Raw genomic sequence first — 17,665 nt, forward strand, 5'->3', positions numbered from 1 at the left:
ATCTCAGACGTAAATAATGACTAAAAGATGTGAACTAAATCATGGCTTACACAGATGTGCTAAAGTAAAATTAAGTTACCATTCTAGGAGAGATTTATAACATCTGAAACAGAGTATTTGAAATTATTTTTATTAATAGGATCAAAATGACCAATGCATACTGGGAAGATGTTTCTTCTTTCCTTCTTTACGTTTTCCTAAATTTGACTTTTCCTATTATTTCCTCATGTTCACTCTAAAGGGTATAAACTATGAGCTGGAATAGTGGTTGGCAAGTAAGTGCTGGATACACATTTATTGAATGAATGCATGAATGAAAGCGTGAATGAAGAATCCAAGAAAGGGCTGAAATTCTTGGTATTACCCACCTCTAACAGAACACGTAGCACCTGGTACTGGGCATAGCTTAAACTTTGGTTGATAATATTACATATAAATTAGCCGTATTTTGGATACAACTCAATTTTTCAATTTGTCTCATAAAGTCTGTGATTTAAAAAAACGACCCAGAGTTTGCAGCACAGTGTAAAGAGCATCATATTAGGAGCAAGAAAGGCTTGGGTTCCAAATGCCTCCCTGTGTTACTTTACATGCTTGGTTCTAGAGTGGGAAAAGCCAAACTCTTGAATCTTTACTGCATTATCTATCATTTATGGAAGTGGATGAAATTATCCTTACAGTTCACTTTGGTTTTCAGCTCCTATGGTACTATGAATTAACTCTATAAGAAATTTAATAATTTGGTGTTTAATATAAAATATTCCTCTTTGCTAAAGAACATCTTAAGGGATTTTAAGATGGGACCACCCTATGTACAAAGTGACAAAACCATCAAGAAGGGTGTAGCCATAACTTAGCCTGTGCTTACAAAATCTTACACCTTACTGTACCTGAATCTTTTCTAGGTGGCATCTTCAAGGAGAATGTAAAAAGCCCCAAGCCGGTGCCCTTATAGCAAACATTTAAAATCAAAAAACCTTTAAGAGCTGGATAAAATTAAAAAGAGCCTTATCCACCCCTAGGCATTCACCAACCACAGGGGCCCCTAGGAAGAGTGCGAGGCAGAGGCAAACCCAGATTCCCCAGTATTGCAGGGTTGAAGGACGGGACGCTTACCTGGGACATTCTCTCGCGGTGCTTGGCCTCCAGCCTCTCTTTGGCTTTCTGGAAATGGGCATGTTCGTTCTCATCTCCAGGTGTCTCAAGATACTTGTCAACGGCATCCGGGGTGCTGGCTGCTGTTGTAGGAACTATAAAGAAGGAAGGGAATTAGAGTAGAGTTCAGAAGAGTCATTTCAAAGAAAGCCCTATTTTCCGTTTATTCCAGAACAAAGAATTTAGTAGAGAAGCACATACAAGATGTTAATGCCGTTTAAGAGATCACGAGACATTTCGCAGCACGTGAAGGATGTCCTTCCCCCCTTTCAAGGATAGGGTGAAGGGAAATCTTGAAAAGAGTCCATTCTCCGATTATCCGATTATATTTAGAATTCTTTGTAAAATGAGCATTCATAGAGCAAAGGTAGTTGGTGTTTCATACAGACATGTTGCACCAAATCCCTATGCTTTGTTAAATGAATGTGTGTAATCTTGATAGTAAGGGGTGGTATCAGTATCATAAGATTCCTGAAAAAAACAAACAAACAAACAAACCAAAGAAATCCCAAAATTCAGTTTATTACAGAATACATGCACCTCAGTGTGAAGAAAATTCTACACTGTATTTTTAGAGAGCTTGTGAGAAAATATTTGAAATATTACCAAAAGTGTCATAAACGTCAATACACTTTCTGAAACCACAAAAGGACCTTTCTGCCTTCACAAAGTTGGCAATAGCCAACCAGTTCATTATACTAGTTGTGAAAAAGAAAGCGATTCTATTTTGAATCCCACTAATACTGCAGAGTAATATTACTGAGTTGCAACATATACTGCTATATTATGTGGAAAAATAAATACCCATAAAATTGAAGTGTACTATAAAGCAAAAATGTCTGAAACTCATGAGCCAAGTGAATTATAAAGCCTATAGCAGCACTTTTATAAAAGATCTGTAATGACTAGTGAGAATTCAGAGCATTTATGACTTTATTAAAAAAAAAAAAAACCTAAGATGAAAAGAAAAAAAAACCAAGCATTTGATTTAAAGAAAAAACCATGCTGAACCTCAAAAATGAAATGAGGTATTTTTACTATGTTCTCAGGTCAAACCAATTTTAGTGTTTTATTCAAAAAAATCATTCAACTATCGCCTGTGTTCTAAGTATTCATCTTCACTAATCTTACCTAATTATTCGACTATTATGTTTGAGAGAGAATATCCCCAAAAGAACTTAAATGAGAAGAATTAATTGCTGGGTCATTTTGAAACTAAACAGTAAAATTGTCTTTTACATACGTTTCAAGAAAATGTCTGCTTTGTTTCCAATCTAAAGGCTCCAAGATTTGAACCAAAACAAGACTTTCTTGTTGTATGATTAAAGAATGAATTTAATCTTTTTTTTTTTTTTTTTAAATCTTTTAAGGGCTGTACTTGTGGCACGTGGAGGTTCCCAGGCTAGGGATTGAATCAGAGCTCTAGCTGCTGGCCTATGCCATAGCCACAGCAACACCAGATCCTAGCCATGTCTGAGACCTACACCACAGCTCAAAGCAATGCCAGATCCTTAATCCACTGAACGAGGCTAGGGATTGAACCTGTGTCTCATAGATACTAGTCGGAGTCATTTCCGCTGAGCCACAGCGGAAATTCCCTGAATATAATCTTAAAGAGAACTATTCATTCTGATCTCCCTTCTAGTCCAATCACTGTTTAACAATTTTTTTTTTTTTTTGGACTAAAAGCAGTTTAGTTGTCAATCTAGATAATGCTCTAAAGTATAAGGAAGGAGGCATGACATATTCCTGGGATCTATCTTCAAAATACTGGGGGGTTTTGGGTGTCATGTGGTTCTGACACAAGGCATACATATTGAAAGACAACTGATCCATCCTCTATGGAACAGACAGGAAGTGTGTCTTTCAGCAACACAAGGAAGGAAGAAGGAAAGAGCAATAAGGCACAGCTTGATCAATCACAACTTGGTTTGTGTTTCTCAGATAAGCTGTGGTCCAGGGCAGTAACTTCAGCCCTCTATGTTCCAGTTTTTTCATCTATCAAGTGGTGATAACATGCCAACAACAGACTAGGAGTGCTGGGAAAATGAAATGCCACCCTGCAGAAAAGGTGACACAGGACACTTTATTCATGCTAGTGCCCTTTCCTCCTTTGCTCACTGTTACATCCCAATTCAAATCTTAGAGCCTATGCTAACACAGGAAAAACCAGCTACTTCTATTTCACATCCACTGAAAATGAAGTACACGTGGGACCATGAGGTACCATGGATAGGAAAAGTATTACGTATTTTCTAAAAAAAAAAAAAAAAAAACCTTCTTATGATCTGTATAAAAGGCTGAAATTATTGAAAACGTGTCAATTTTTAAGATGGAAAAATAATTTTACACTAAAGATTTTTTGTTAAAAAAATACAGGTGAATGTTTTGCTGTATCCACTGAAGCAAACCAATATGCATGTATTTTAACCTAATCATTTTTCCCACTGGACCATGGAAGTGGTATTTTTCCCCATGATTTTAATCATTTTCTCATCTTTACTGGTAGAGCTCATATGAGAACAAGTTAAATTTCTTTTGGCATAGTACAATCTGTAGAATGATAATGTTAGTCAAACTATATTTTGCATTTTGGGCAAATGAAAATGGATAAATGTTTGGGGTCATATTCACAGACCAAAATGGCCATCGGCTGGAAGGTGTAACCATAGCACAGCACCCTCTTTGGAAAACTGAAATCGTAAAAGTTACTATATAAGTAGGAAGGTTTATGGTAGGAACCATAAAACCAACGCTTACAGTTTTCTCCAGTTCTTCTAATTTGCAAATCTACTGTTTTAGGCAAGAAACGCTAAAATCTGAGTCACTATACTCTCATTCATCTAAGTTGAAATATTAAGAATAAAAGAAAAATAAAAATGAGCATATGAGGTATATAACGGGATAAAGAATGTTTTAAGTATTAAAACTTACTATTTAGAAACAAGGAAATAAATAAAAATCCCGTGTTACAGATTTATTCCATTTAATCAGAAATATTTTTCAGTAAATCCCTTGTTAGTGATCCCTGACACTTCCTTCCTTGAGGACTTTGAGAGAAGCTGTCTTTCATTTAATCTTTAATTCAAACATTTTAGTTACTCATACTAACTCCCCATCTCAATTGGTGTAAGTAACTGAATATTTCCTGTATTCACACCCTAGTCAGCAAACTAGATCACTGTCCAGTCAAGGAAAGAAGAAAGATGGTACAACCTCATATTTTTGAATGAATTTTAGTATTTTATTATCACTGCCCTCCAGCTGATGGGGAAAAGGGAAGAAGATGTATATATATTTTTTGCAGGGGTAGGGGGTGCTTAAACAACAGACATTTATTTCTCGTCATTCTAGAGACTGGGAAATATAAGTCTAAGGGTAGATTATAAATTGAAATATAATCAATTGAAATATAGCTGATTTATGATATTGTGTTAAAGTTGCATAGCAAAGTGATTCAATTACATATATGCATATATTTTTCAGATTATTTTCCATTATAGGTTATTGCAAGATATTGAATACAGTTAAGGGGAGAACATTTTGCAAGGCATTTGTACAGAAAGCTCAGCTACGATTTCCTGAATTTTCCTCCATCCTAAAGACAGGGTCATACCAGGACCAGCTGTCATCTTGTGATCATGTCTACAGTAAGCCAGAGACACGACAAAAAGGACATGGGCAGAGCTAGGAAAACCTGTGCCCTAATGCCCTTACCCTTTCGAGGTACTTTCTTTTGGGAAAGGCGTGGCTCAAGGAATGTCAGGTGTGTTCCAGGACACAAAGGAACAGGAAGCTGTATATCCTAGGTCACTTAAAACATGGGTCACTGTTAGAAACAAATTGGCTTTGGCTTTAGGAGGTTTTTTTGTTTGTTTGTTTGTTTTTAAGCTACTACAATGCACTTATCCTGTTCAGAGACCTCTAAGGTTCCTTAGAAACTGTGACAGGGGCTCAGATTTCCAGGTTGGCCAAATAATAGCCTTCATTCATTAGCATCTACTGCGTTAGGAACTTTACGTGTGTCCTCATTTAGCAGGTAGGGAGACCAAGACGTTATTACCATATTACACGTACACTCTCATTTAACACCCTCATTCACATCCCTGGACCCACACACAGTGAGTCTGAATTTAGGACTAGGTAAACCTCATAAAGTTGTATTTAAAGCTATCAAGTTAATAATGTGGAGTGGTAAGGGGCTAATCCATTTGACACGTCTGGGGTCCCAAAAAGGGTTTGGTTTGCTACTGAACATCCTGTATTGGCAAAAGATATGCTTTGTTATGATAACCGCCAGTCTCTTTTCTAACAAATATTTTCCTGCTCTGAATGCTATCTAGTAAATGAGCTCCCATCTTCAATGAAGAAGAAGGAGGAGGATGAAATGGGGTCAGGAGAAAGAGCCCACAGAGCTTGAATCTGAATGATCTTTTTTTTTCAGCCTTTGGCCTCGGGTCAAACATGCTCACTTGTGCCTTCTGCAAGCATGCTCAATGCGTCTATTCACTCTTCTGCAGAAAACCAGGCTTCCATTCAGGGTTAAACATCTTCAGCTTTAGGTTTGGACCTCCAGCTGCCGAGTCGTCAACAGCACTCACACTGTCACATGCATGGGCTTTTTAACTTTTAAATGACCTTCTGTTGATTTTCTTAGTCTAGTCTCCAAGCAGTCTTATAAAATATAGTAAGACATGTAACTTTTAATACCAAGAATGGGCATCTAATATAATAGCGAATGAAAAGATGCAACAGAGGCTTTCCCATCGTGGCTCAGCGGGTTAAGAACCTGACATAGTGTCCACAAGGATATGGTTTGATCCCTGGCCTCACTCAGTGGGTTAAGGATCCCGAGTGGGCTGCAAGCTGCAGTACAGGTCACAGATGCGGCTCAGATCCAGTGTTGCCGTGGCTGTGGCATAGGCCTCAGCTGCAGCTTCAATTCAACCCCTAGCTTGGGAATTTCCATATGCCACAAATGTGGCCCTAAAAAGAAAAAAGAATAAAAAGAAAAAAACCAAAACGACAGAACTGCAGTCCCCGTTCATAGCACATTATTGTTTCAAGGTGAACACACTGCTTTCAAAAATTCAGTGGCATCCTGGGTGACTGATGCTTTTGCTATAGGCTTTGTCCCTTTTTTCTTTTTTGCAGCCCTGGGAGGTCAGAGAAGCTGAATAGCATTTTGGATGTAGACTCTGCTGCCTGGAGTGTGCTTGTTCATTTCTTTACTCCTCCATTCAACGAATATACAGCCCCTAGGACTTGTCAGGCATTTAGGAGACACCAGTGAGCGAAACAAAGACCCCTGACCTGTGGAATTACGTTTTAGTGAAAGAAACAACCATCACTCACACACACACACACACACACACACACACACAATAATAAATCACATTGTTAGAATGTGATTTCTATTATGGAAGAGAAGAAAGATGGAACAGGATTAAGAAGAAAGCAGAGTGCCAGAAAAAGGAGGAGAGACCGCAGCCGTAAGGAGGTGGCCAGGAAGGAAACATTTAGACAAATAGCTGAACTGAAGCCTCCCTTCCCAGCTACCTGCTGGATGAACAGGCAGATGTAGAAATTAGCCTGGCAAATTCCAAGATGAGCAAGGGCTGTGTGACCAGAGCTGAGGAAGCAATAGAGGGAGTAGTGAGAGAGGCAGAAAGGAAGTGAGGACCGATCGTGAAGGGCCTGGAAGCCATGGTAAGGACTGGGAGGAGCCCACGAGGGTTGTTCTGGGGAGTGAAAAAGCGTGATGTGATGTGTTTTCAAAGGATCATTCTATCTGTGAAGGGACAAAGCAGGAGGAAGGTGATCTTTGAAGAGTGAAAGAGGAAGACGAGGATGGCTTGGAAACGCAGCAGGGAGGGGGTGAGGGGTTGCCGTGGAACAAAGATACCCCCCAACGGTCACACACAGAGACACGAGAAGGATCACAGATTCCTCTCTTCTCTCACCACATAACTTGCTGTCTCCTGAACCCTAGGTAATCAGATGCTAAGGGAGAAATTAGTAACTGATACTAAGGGAGAAACTGTTTACACCTGTCAATGAAGGTTCATTTCAGTTTTGATAATGACACACCAATGCCTGTCACAACACTTGCACTGCACACTATAATCTCCCTCTTAGTAGCAGCCAGAGCTTTATTTTTTGAGGTGTGGAAATAGTTGGGGGATGGGAAGCAGGTTTGCTTTCAATTTATTAATGAACCCTGGTGCTGCACCCAATGCTCCTGCCACACAATACACCACCATCGCTGGTGGCATGATGCCAGGGAAACACTTTCATTCCTGTCTTTACCCCTAGAAAACTTAGTAACTTGAAGGGAAGTTACTTCAAAATAAAGTAAAGACTGCCAGGGTCTTGAGAACGAGGTAGAGATTGCTTTTTGGCCCAGGTGGAGGACCGCTGCATCAGTGACACCATCAAATATAACAGCAAATGCACCAAAGGCTCATTTTGGTTCTGATTTTGTAAACACTGTAAATACTCCCTTTCATATTCATACTAAAGACAGCAAGAATAGTGGGATCATGGAAAACTGCCCCATCATTTGATATTTGTTTCTTTTCTCAATCTCTAGGGTGACACATACTTTTAAGGTCCTAATGGGCTCAGGATGCAAAAGGAGAGCTAACACCACCTTCAAAGAGTAACAGCTCTGGCTACTTCCCTAAACAGGGGACTACGAATGGTACTGAGTCGACATATACTGTTAGATGCTACCAAGACTATTTGGTTGGTCCCCTTTCATCAGCAAAAAGGCAATTTATCTCTAGAGCATCGCCAACAGAATATAAAAGTAAATGAAGATCTATACAGTCATTGCCTTATCATTGAAAATCCTATTTTATTTATTTATTTATTTTTGTCTTTTGTCTTTTGTTGTTGTTGTTATTTCTTGGGCCGCTCCCACGGCATATGGAGATTCCCAGGCTAGGGGTTGAATCGGAGCTGTAGCCACCGGCCTGCGCCAGAGCCACAGCAACGTGGGATCCGAGCCGCGCCTGCAACCTACACCACAGCTCACGGCAACGCCGGATCATTAACCCACTGAGCAAGGCAGGGACCGAACCCGCAACCTCATGGTTCCTAGTTGGATTCGTTAACCACTGCGCCATGACGGGAACTCCAAAATCCTATTTTATACAGAGCTAGCAATGCTGTCACACGAAATGGTTGTGATACATGTGAGAGGTGGCAGGGAGGATAGTTTATATAGAGAAAATATAAACCTGTAAAATATGTTATCCATATTTGATGTGGATATTTCATCTCTCAACATGGCAGAGCTTACAGACTGCCCCGCCCCAGCTTTAAAAAAAAGACAAAAAAAAAAAAAAAGCCATGCCTCTCTATTTCTCTAATGCAAAATAACTAAATATTCCTAATGCAGTCTAAATTCAAATATTTATCAAGTTCGAGTTAGCAGAGACATTTATAATGTGAAGATAAAGTTTGTGATCCTTACATGTGGTACCAGACTCTCTACAAAAAAAAGAACAAAGGCATTTTCCCCAGACATGCCCCTTGTATTGCACTTATTTTACAGTCAGTGCAACCGCAGTTGGCAGACTATCACTGCATCCTGTGGACATAAGGTAATAAAAATGTAATCTATGCTGTGTTTACTCTAGTCAAGCTACATTTCTTTTTTATGTCTTATGGACACATACCAATGAGGGAATTTTGTCAAATATGTGAAATGAGTGTGAACGAATGAATGCTGGTGTTATTCTTATTAATATCTATATTCAGTTGAACACAATGCACCAAAATTATAAGAGCGATTCCAAATCTGAATCTAAAAAAATGTATGTGAAGCAACAGCAACAATAACTGGCACCTAGGATGTTGTAACCTTCAGTTATTGCATTTTGTCCCTTTGTCAGAAGCTATGATCCACTTCCTTAATAATTTATCATAAAGGGATGACGTGCCAGAGTTGCTAATGGCTCCACAGATGAGCTTGAAGGGTCAAAATCTTCAGTACTGTTCCCTTTCATAGAAATGGTAGCCGTAAAAGTGTGATGGAACTGATAACTTCCCTGGAGGTCTTATGGATAAAACCAATTTCATTCTACTCCAGTCTTTCACAGCAATGTGGCCCTACACGTGTGCACTGTATTTTATATGGTTATTTAATTCCAGCACCAAGGTGAGTCTCATAATATCAAAAAAAAAAAAAAAAGTCAAGCTACTGAAAATAGGGTATTTGGTTTATTTGTGGGTGTGCCTTGAAATACCTTACTTGGTAGCAGCACATTTCAGGCTCAAAAGTAACTTTATTTAACCAGGGGTTGGCTTGCTGGTCTCTTTCGGTAAATAATGTTTTATTGTAACACAGCTGGAGTTATTCATCTATCTACTGTCTGAGGTTGCTCTTCCATCACAACTGCCAAGCTGAGTACTTAGAGGCCATTGGATCCTAATATACTGACTTTCTGGCCTTTTATAGAACATTCTTGTTAACTCTGTATTTGTCTATTAACTATCTATAAACTGTTTATTCTTCTTTGGAAATAACTAAAGAATAGAACACATATATAGCGAGCATTCTTTTTTTGTTGTTTTTGTTTTACTGTTTTTGGTAAATGAGCTTTTTTTTTTTGGTCTTTTTAGGGCAGTACCTGCAGCATATGGAGATTCCCAGGCTAGGGGTCAAACTGGAGCTGTAGCTGCTGGCCTACACCACAGCCACAGCAATGTGGGATCCGAGCCACATCTGTGACCTACACCACAGCTCATGGCAAAGCCAGATCCTTAACCCACTGGGTGAGGCCAGGGATTGAATCTGCGTCCTCATGGATACTACTCAGGTTCATTTCCACTGAGCCACGATGGGAACGCCACTCTCCCCCTTTTTTAAAAATGCTTGTTTGCTGAGCAAATCAATCTTTTCATTCTTAGGGATTTTTACTATGATAGCTTGGTGGAAAGAAAAATTCTTTTTTATTCTGATTATTTCTGGGTACCAAAGATATGGCTTCTCATACTTGTCAATTTAATAGACTGTCTTGGCACTGATGTGACATGTAATTTAATGCACCACCACATCTTTAAATGCTTTTAATTGTTTTTAATAATGCTTGGCAGTTTCACAAAAAAATGTCCGAATTCTATTAGCATCAGAAGATGTGCTCACAGGAATATCTGCTACTTCACAATCAGAAGAACAAGTATGGCTAAGAACAATGACTCAAGTCTGGCCAGAGATCAGATGGCCTTGGCATTGTGACAGGACACTGCAACTTTGGGGCTAAGGTGGCACATTCTATTCAAAAGGTCACACAGTGGGCTAGTTTGCAAACTGTGAGCTTCTGAGGAAACCACCTTAGAACCTGGGGATGGTGGTCTGGTCTTACTGGATACATTCTAATTCTTTCTGTACTCTCTGAATTTTTTTTTTTTTTTTGTCTTTTTAGGGCTGCACCCGAGGCATATATGGAGATTCCCAGGCTAGGGGTTGAATCAGAGCTGTAGCCACCAGCCTATCCCACAACCATAGCAACTCCCGATCCTTAACCCATCGAGCGAGGCCAGGGATCAAACCTGTGTCCTCGTGGTTACTAGTCAAATTCGTTTCTTCTGAGCCATGACAGGAACTCCTGGAAGTGTTCTGTTCTTTTCCATTCTGTTCCATTCCATTCCGTTCCATTATATCTGGGCCATTCTGATGTGAATAGAAATCAACCTACTCCTTCTCCAATCCTGCATGAGGCCAGACCTAAAGTTCTGTAGAGACCCTTGGGCCATAAACATGATCCCACAGTGCAGCTTAGATGCCAAGTAACCTGTGTAGCAAGGACACGTAGCCTGTCTACAGGGGGTGCTTCTCTAGCATACGCTGGGATTCTATGAAACTAAGGTGAAACTGACAGAGAAGGTAAACCACGCACTTCCAACCCAGGGGTTTGCTGGTTTATTCTCTGCTTCTCCAGTAGTGCTTACGTTAGAGTAGAAAAACCTATCCGACTTCTAAATTATACTGTAGTCAGAAGAGCAACAGTAACTTCTCTCCTCACTTGCAAATCAGGAGACTTAGGATAGCGGTCTAACAAATTCAGTTTCACAAACATCTGTTGAGAACTGGAAGCTTCTGACATTCTAATACAGCAGCATACCCTCAAGTTTATGGAAAATATACCTGTTTACACCAGTCTGGTTCTGTCTGCATCTTATGTGGGCAAACTACTCATCTAGATCAGAGTTTCACAATGGTGGGGCGGCAGGGGGGAAACATTTTGTTCACCCCAGAGCACATGTGGCAAAGTCTAGAGATGTTTTTAGTCATCACAGCTGGGGTGGCGTTCTTGGCATCTCACGGGAAGAGGCCAGAGATGCTGCTAAACGCCCTCCATGCACAGGACAGCAGCCACAGCAATGAATTATCCGGCCCTAAGGAGCAATAGTGTTGAGGCTGGAAAGACCTCAGGTTGGATGCTGTTTGTGGCAAATTTGCTGCAGGTGAAGGAGTCAAACAAAGTTCGTGGTCATTCTTTTTTGGCCAGACCTCTTGGTGGAGTCAGCTGACTAGAAATTGGCATCATGCTCTTTTTAAGAGTAAAAGCCATTAAGATGTCAGTCTTTTTGCTGTTTGAGAGGCAATCTCAGGATAAGAATTCTAGAAAAACAATGATCATATCCTTATGTCTGAAACATAAGATTATCACTAAACACTTATATAGTCATTTTTCCTGTTCATGAACACTGTACTGGGCTTAATGAATGTGAAACTCCTGCATCGTCCAAACCCACATGGACAGACAAAATTCATGTCGGAAGCAACGCAGATCTCATGAGATTTTTCTTTTTTCTTTTTGCTTTTTAGGGCCACACCCGTGGCATATGAGGTTCCCAGGCTAGGGGGTCTAACTGGAGCTATAGCTACCGGCCTGTGCCACAGCCACAACAACGCCAGATCCAAGCTGCGTCTGCAACCTACACCACAGCTCACGGCAACACTGGATCCTTAACCCACTGAGAGAGGCCAGGGATCGAACCTGCAACCTCATGGTTCCTAGTTGGATTCGTTTCCGCTGCACCATGACGGGAACTCCCGAAAGTGACTATATTTAGCATGCAGACCATCACACATTTTCTCCACGCATGCAGTCATATTGCCAGTTTAACTAAGGAGCTTCTAGTTCATTTCACATTTTAAATTTGACCAGAAGCAATTCAGACACTGAAAAATCCGCAAGACCACCCGTCTCCGTGAAAGGCGCTATCCTCCGGTTGGCCCTAGGTTGAGGAAGGAGCCAAGCAACCGGGTCTGTTCGCCTTTGTGAGTTTGGCTCGTTTTTTCCAACTCCAGTCTGCTATCTGCATCTGACCTCCAGATGACCATGACTGTTTTCAATTCAAAGTGCAGCTTCACTATAAATAAGGCAGCAGAGCTGTGTAGGCTATAAATAACTAGAAATTATATGCTTTCCCCAGTCTGTTTGTACTAGCACTGCAAAACCCTCCACTTGCTGTGATTGAATAGTCTCTGTAGGTAGATGAGAAAATATAGCTGCCGAAATCACTTCACCCTCCTAGACTGGAAAGGTGTCAGGATCCCAAACATACGACAAGTAGATGGAGAAAATTACTGGGAAAGAGAGAAATCACAGGAGATGGTCTATGTCTGTTTGGAAGAATTGAGGGCACAGGCACTTCATGAAAATAAATTTATCAGACGACAATGCTCATTCCCAGGAATCAATAAAAACAGAAAAAGACAATTTTTATATGCTTAAAAGGATATAAAGTGAAACAAAATAAAAATAATGACTGTTTTGTAAAAGGGTGGGAAAGATTTAATATATTGATTAAGGCTGTATTCATGGCATTTAGGAAAAAATGTTTCTAATATTTGTCATCTGCTCTCCACAATTTTTTCTATATTCTTAAAATGTCCTTCTGAACCTCAATTGTAATTTTGCTAACCTAGGAAACAATGTCAGATCCCAATATTGGTCATTTGGAGTGTGAAGCACAGCCACGATATCATTTAGGTTTCAACCTGGTCCTGCCATGTTTGATGGCTGTGCACAGGTCACTAAGCTCTTGAAGCCTCATTTTCTCATATGCACAGAGGAAATGAGGAAAATGCCCACAGTGCATCCCTGAGAAAAAGAAATGATGTTTGCAAAAGGCCAAGTAAAATGCAACATGCCATGTAACTCAATGTACTATCAATCCTCCAGTATAAACTCTCGAGTTTTTCCTAGTTCTGTGATTAACCACTTGCCGTATTTTCAACTAATGTATGTTTTTTTAAGAAAAGATCATTGGCTTCATCAATCGTGAGACTAGGTTTTGTTTTTGTTTTTGTTTTCCGGATAATACAGCTAAGTGCTCATTTTCATTATATCTAAGCTACAACCGAAATTGCGTCTCTTCCTTCAGCAACCACAAGCATCAGTGGTATATATCAGCCCTAACCTAAAGCTGGATGGATCTATTTTTGGATCTAGCCCAAACTCAAAAATGAATATCTGTGTGTTTGACACTACATTTTTAAACAAGGCTAGACTGATAGGTCAATCGAAGTCATCACAAAGCACAAATACTGTAATGTAGTTGCCATAATATTTCTTTACAGGAAGCTCTTTCTCTACATCTCAACGATGAAATCAGAAGTTGGGCACTTGTAACCCACTATTGTGCATTCAGGGAGAGGAGGAAGAGGTCTTGAATTCTAAAAGCGACTGTTGACTTCTTAAAGCATAACAGCTCTCTTGAAACACACGTGACTGAAGCCTCTGCATATGTATTAGTCCATATAGTTAGTACGATGCATGCATATTAAGCATTTTTCTGGGAAACAAGTCACTTACACATGTGGGCTCTTGCTATTGTGGTATCTTGTGGGCTTTAGGAAATAACATAATGATGCCAAATAAAACACCAAAATAATGTTGGCATATACAATATTTTATGGAACACACTCAATAAAAGGAAACTGATCAGAAATAGAAGAAGCTTAGTCAAAGTTCTTGGCCTGACACTGGAAATTTTCTGGCAAAATCAGACGTAATTATAAGCAAGGCAATGGAAATCAAAACTGTATTAAAAGGCAGGTGTTCGAGACACACGAAACCATGCAAAGAAGGTGAGGATGCTGGGGTTACAGTCCAGCCATGCACCATCCTCCTCCCCTCCTCCCCTCCCTCATGTGAATGACAACATACGTTTAACAGGATCTTGGGGAAGATGTTCCTGGGTAGTCTTGAGTAAACTTTGGGACACTATGGAGAAAATAAGAGAACATAACTAAAAAAAAAAAAACAAAAAAAAAAACAAACAAAAAAAAACTTGGGAATGATGGATGAAACTCACACACATTTCCACTGACCAAAGGAAAACAAAAACAAAAACAGTGAATTGAAAACAAAAATTAAACAAATATCCTGGAGTTGGGCCCCAGTATGGAAACAGAATAAACACATCAGACATAGTTCCCAGGTAACATCTTAGAATGGGGCTATTCCGTCTCTGATTGGACACCGGGTACCCTGGGGAAGGGTCTCCTGCTCTCATCTCCCTCCTTAGTGTTGGCATCATTAACTCCCATCTCTCCCCTTCTGAATCTCTATTCATTTCACCCATTCCAGGCTTACATCTGTCCACTCTTCTAAGAGACCCTCAGCCCCTTCCTTCCTTCCTTCCTTCCTTCCTTTCTCTTTCTTTTCTTTCTTCTTTCCTTCCTTTCTTTTTTTCTCTTTCTTTCTTTTCTCTTTCTCTCTCTCTCTTTGGCTTTTTAGGGCTACAACCACAGCATGTGCAAATTCCCAGGCTAGGGGTCAAATTGGAGCTACAGCTGCCCGTCTACAGCACAGTCACAGCAACATAGGATCCGAGCCGTATCTGAGACCTACACCACAGCTCTCGGCAATGCTGGATCCTTGACCCACTGATTGAGGCCAGGGATCCAACTCGCATCCTCATGGATACTAGTCGGATTCCTTTCCAATGAGCCACAATGGGAACTCCCTCATGCTTGTTTTTTTGATATGTTGTTCTGTAACCCACCTTCCCTGAAATTAGGTACTGCTTGCTTGTAAATTACCCTGCATTGAGAGCATCTATCTTTTGCAAATCTCTCAGTAAAGTGAGCGCATCCAGAACACTTCCAGAGACATTTGACAGGTGGTGTCCACGGCTCTCACTCCCCATCTGAATCAAATTAAACTAATCAAGTGGAGAGGGTGTGCCTTTGGGATGACAATAGGGTTGGGGGGGGTCACTTCTAATTCTTGAGGCAAATGCATTACTGCTCATAATTTTTAAAAATCCTCCTTCGTATGATATATGTATATATTTACATATACATACACATATACAGATTTACATTCTGAAACGTAAATCCACTTCACAGAAAGGGAGAAAAGAGTTGGAACTGTGTCAGGAAATCTCCCCCAGCAGCAAAACCAGCTAGAATCACTACAACAAAAGCCCTTTGTTTAAGAGGCTCCAGGCAACAGACTCTTCCATTGTGCTCCCTGTTGTTACCTGTCACCTGACCGAATTAACTTTTCAGTTTGAAAATGAAGAAGGGAGTCTTTAGAGCTGGAAGCCACATCATTCCATCAGAGCCAGACAAGAAGCCCTTTGAGGTGTTACCAGTTCCCACACATGCTGTCACAGAGGTACCAGGGGAGTCATCTCGCACAAAGACACCAACAGGACCTTTTCCAGTAGATTCCACTTGGATACTGGGCTTCACAATACAAGGTCTTGATGCTGCAGGCCCTTTATTGTTCTAGCTTAATCCAGTGACGACATTGGAAAACCCTTTATATAAACCCTGGAATCCCAGGTAGGAAATGTTGGCTGCCACTCATACAAGAACAGACAAAAAGACAGGAGTCTCTCAACAGAGAAAAGCATAAGATTCAATTTAATCTTGAATTGATTGAGTTGAGTAATTATTCCTTGAGAAGATCACACTTTCTCCTCATGAGAAAGACAGATAATAGACAGAAATAGAGATGATAGATAGATAGATGGATAGGTGGATAGTTAGGGAGACAGATAGATAGGATTTAACACGGAGGGCTGTTAAGAAGAAGAGAAGTCCCACACGTTTGGTGTGTTACCTCTGGAGAACTACCTCTGCGGAAATGGCTTCGACTTGCATTTAAGTCATCATGATTTCATTTATTTGCCCCCTGCCCCTGAGTAAAGAAAAACTTTAATGCAAGAGAAAAGGCTTGGAGAAAAAATATTATTTGAGCCTTACGTCACTGAAGGTTTCTAACGCTCATGGAGTCATTTTCTTCCATCTAATTCCATCTAATTCCAAGAGAAGACAGGCAAACTCAACGTTGAAGTTGCAAATGTCCATGGGTGAGTGCAGGGGCCCCTGGGGCATTTCTACCCTCTGGCATCTGAAGTGCATGTGCTCAACCCAATCCCAGGCCCTCGCCACCACAATACATGTCACATGTTATGAAAGGTACTCATCACGGCAAAATGTCTTGCCAAGGCTACCAAAGCATCATCAGGCAGGCTTCGCGTGGTTACCCCTATTTGCACATGGAGTGCACATGCAGAGACCCGAACACACAAATACTCGGACAAACACGGAGATACACATTTGCAGAAACAGCTGAGAAGACAAAACAGAAGTCCAGCAGCGTGGCTTAAAGAGAAAGCACTCAAAGGTCCCTAAAGATTGCAAGACGGATGCACCACAGCTAGGACAAGGACACATCCACGGCCATGCTTTATTAGAGAAAGACTTAGATGTGTGCTCATGATTGAACGGACTGGAGGAGACCGCCGGCAATTAGGGAAATTGACAGCAACGTGGTTAGTGGGAGCAAACAGACCCATTCCCGAGAACCAGGAAAACCAATCTGTTACAAAGAGCAGAGTCAGTGGCAAGAAAGATGAAAAGGTGGCCAGGCTGGAGGAAGGTCCACTTACTGACGCTGCCACACACGGCCATGCAGTATTCCTCTGTGTCAAAGTTGTTTCGGTTGCCGCCACATCCGCCGTAAAAGAACGGGGCGCACTTCCCTTCAGTCACATCAAAGTACCAGCGGGAGATCATTGCTCGGCACGGCCCCGTCTCGGCTTGTTCAGAGCACACCTCTAATCAGAGGAGATGTGGGGAACCACATTTAGCATGAAAAGGTATGGCTCGCTGTTCATGTACACATGTTTACTTTCCTTACGCCCCAGTCCTCCCAGGGGTACCTTGGGCTGGGTTTACTAGGCAGCATCTGCTGAACATTTACTGAGAAATTTAATTATCTACCAGGACTTTAGAATTACCTCTGAAACAAAGCAGGGCACGCTCGCCTGGTTTAATGAGCGGAGCTCTCTGTAGCAATGAAACAATTGCAGCTAGAGGTGAACAGACCTTTTTTAGATTAATAGTAAATGCCTGGAGTTGTCTGCACATCCAAACATGACTTTACTGTAAAAAATAAACTTCTTTTTAAAAATAATTTCAAATCAACTTTAAAGGTAAAAGGATTGTAGCTGGTTAGGAGGCAAAAAT

At 40.7% G+C, this 17,665-nt stretch overlaps 1 protein-coding gene across 7 annotated transcripts in view; it reads right to left on the reverse strand.

Annotated features, from left to right (window-relative positions):
• APP (amyloid beta precursor protein) overlaps window positions 1–17,665 on the reverse strand; it is a 281,953-nt gene that overhangs the window by 92,779 nt on the left and 171,509 nt on the right. For 2 of the 7 annotated variants that reach the window (XM_047795014.1, XM_047795023.1), the window contains exons 7-9: window positions 17,086–17,253; window positions 14,346–14,402; window positions 1,117–1,250 (exon numbers count right to left, since the gene is read on the reverse strand). In XM_047795014.1, coding sequence (XP_047650970.1) covers window positions 1,117–1,250; window positions 14,346–14,402; window positions 17,086–17,253 — 359 coding nt within the window. The remainder of the gene's footprint in view (window positions 1–1,116; window positions 1,251–14,345; window positions 14,403–17,085; window positions 17,254–17,665) is intronic. The other 5 variants (XM_047795032.1, XM_047795041.1, XM_047795061.1 and 2 more) reach the window with 3 other exon arrangements.

Source organism: Phacochoerus africanus, chromosome 1 (assembly GCF_016906955.1).
Source record: "Phacochoerus africanus isolate WHEZ1 chromosome 1, ROS_Pafr_v1, whole genome shotgun sequence".
NCBI classification, from domain to species: domain Eukaryota; kingdom Metazoa; phylum Chordata; class Mammalia; order Artiodactyla; family Suidae; genus Phacochoerus; species Phacochoerus africanus.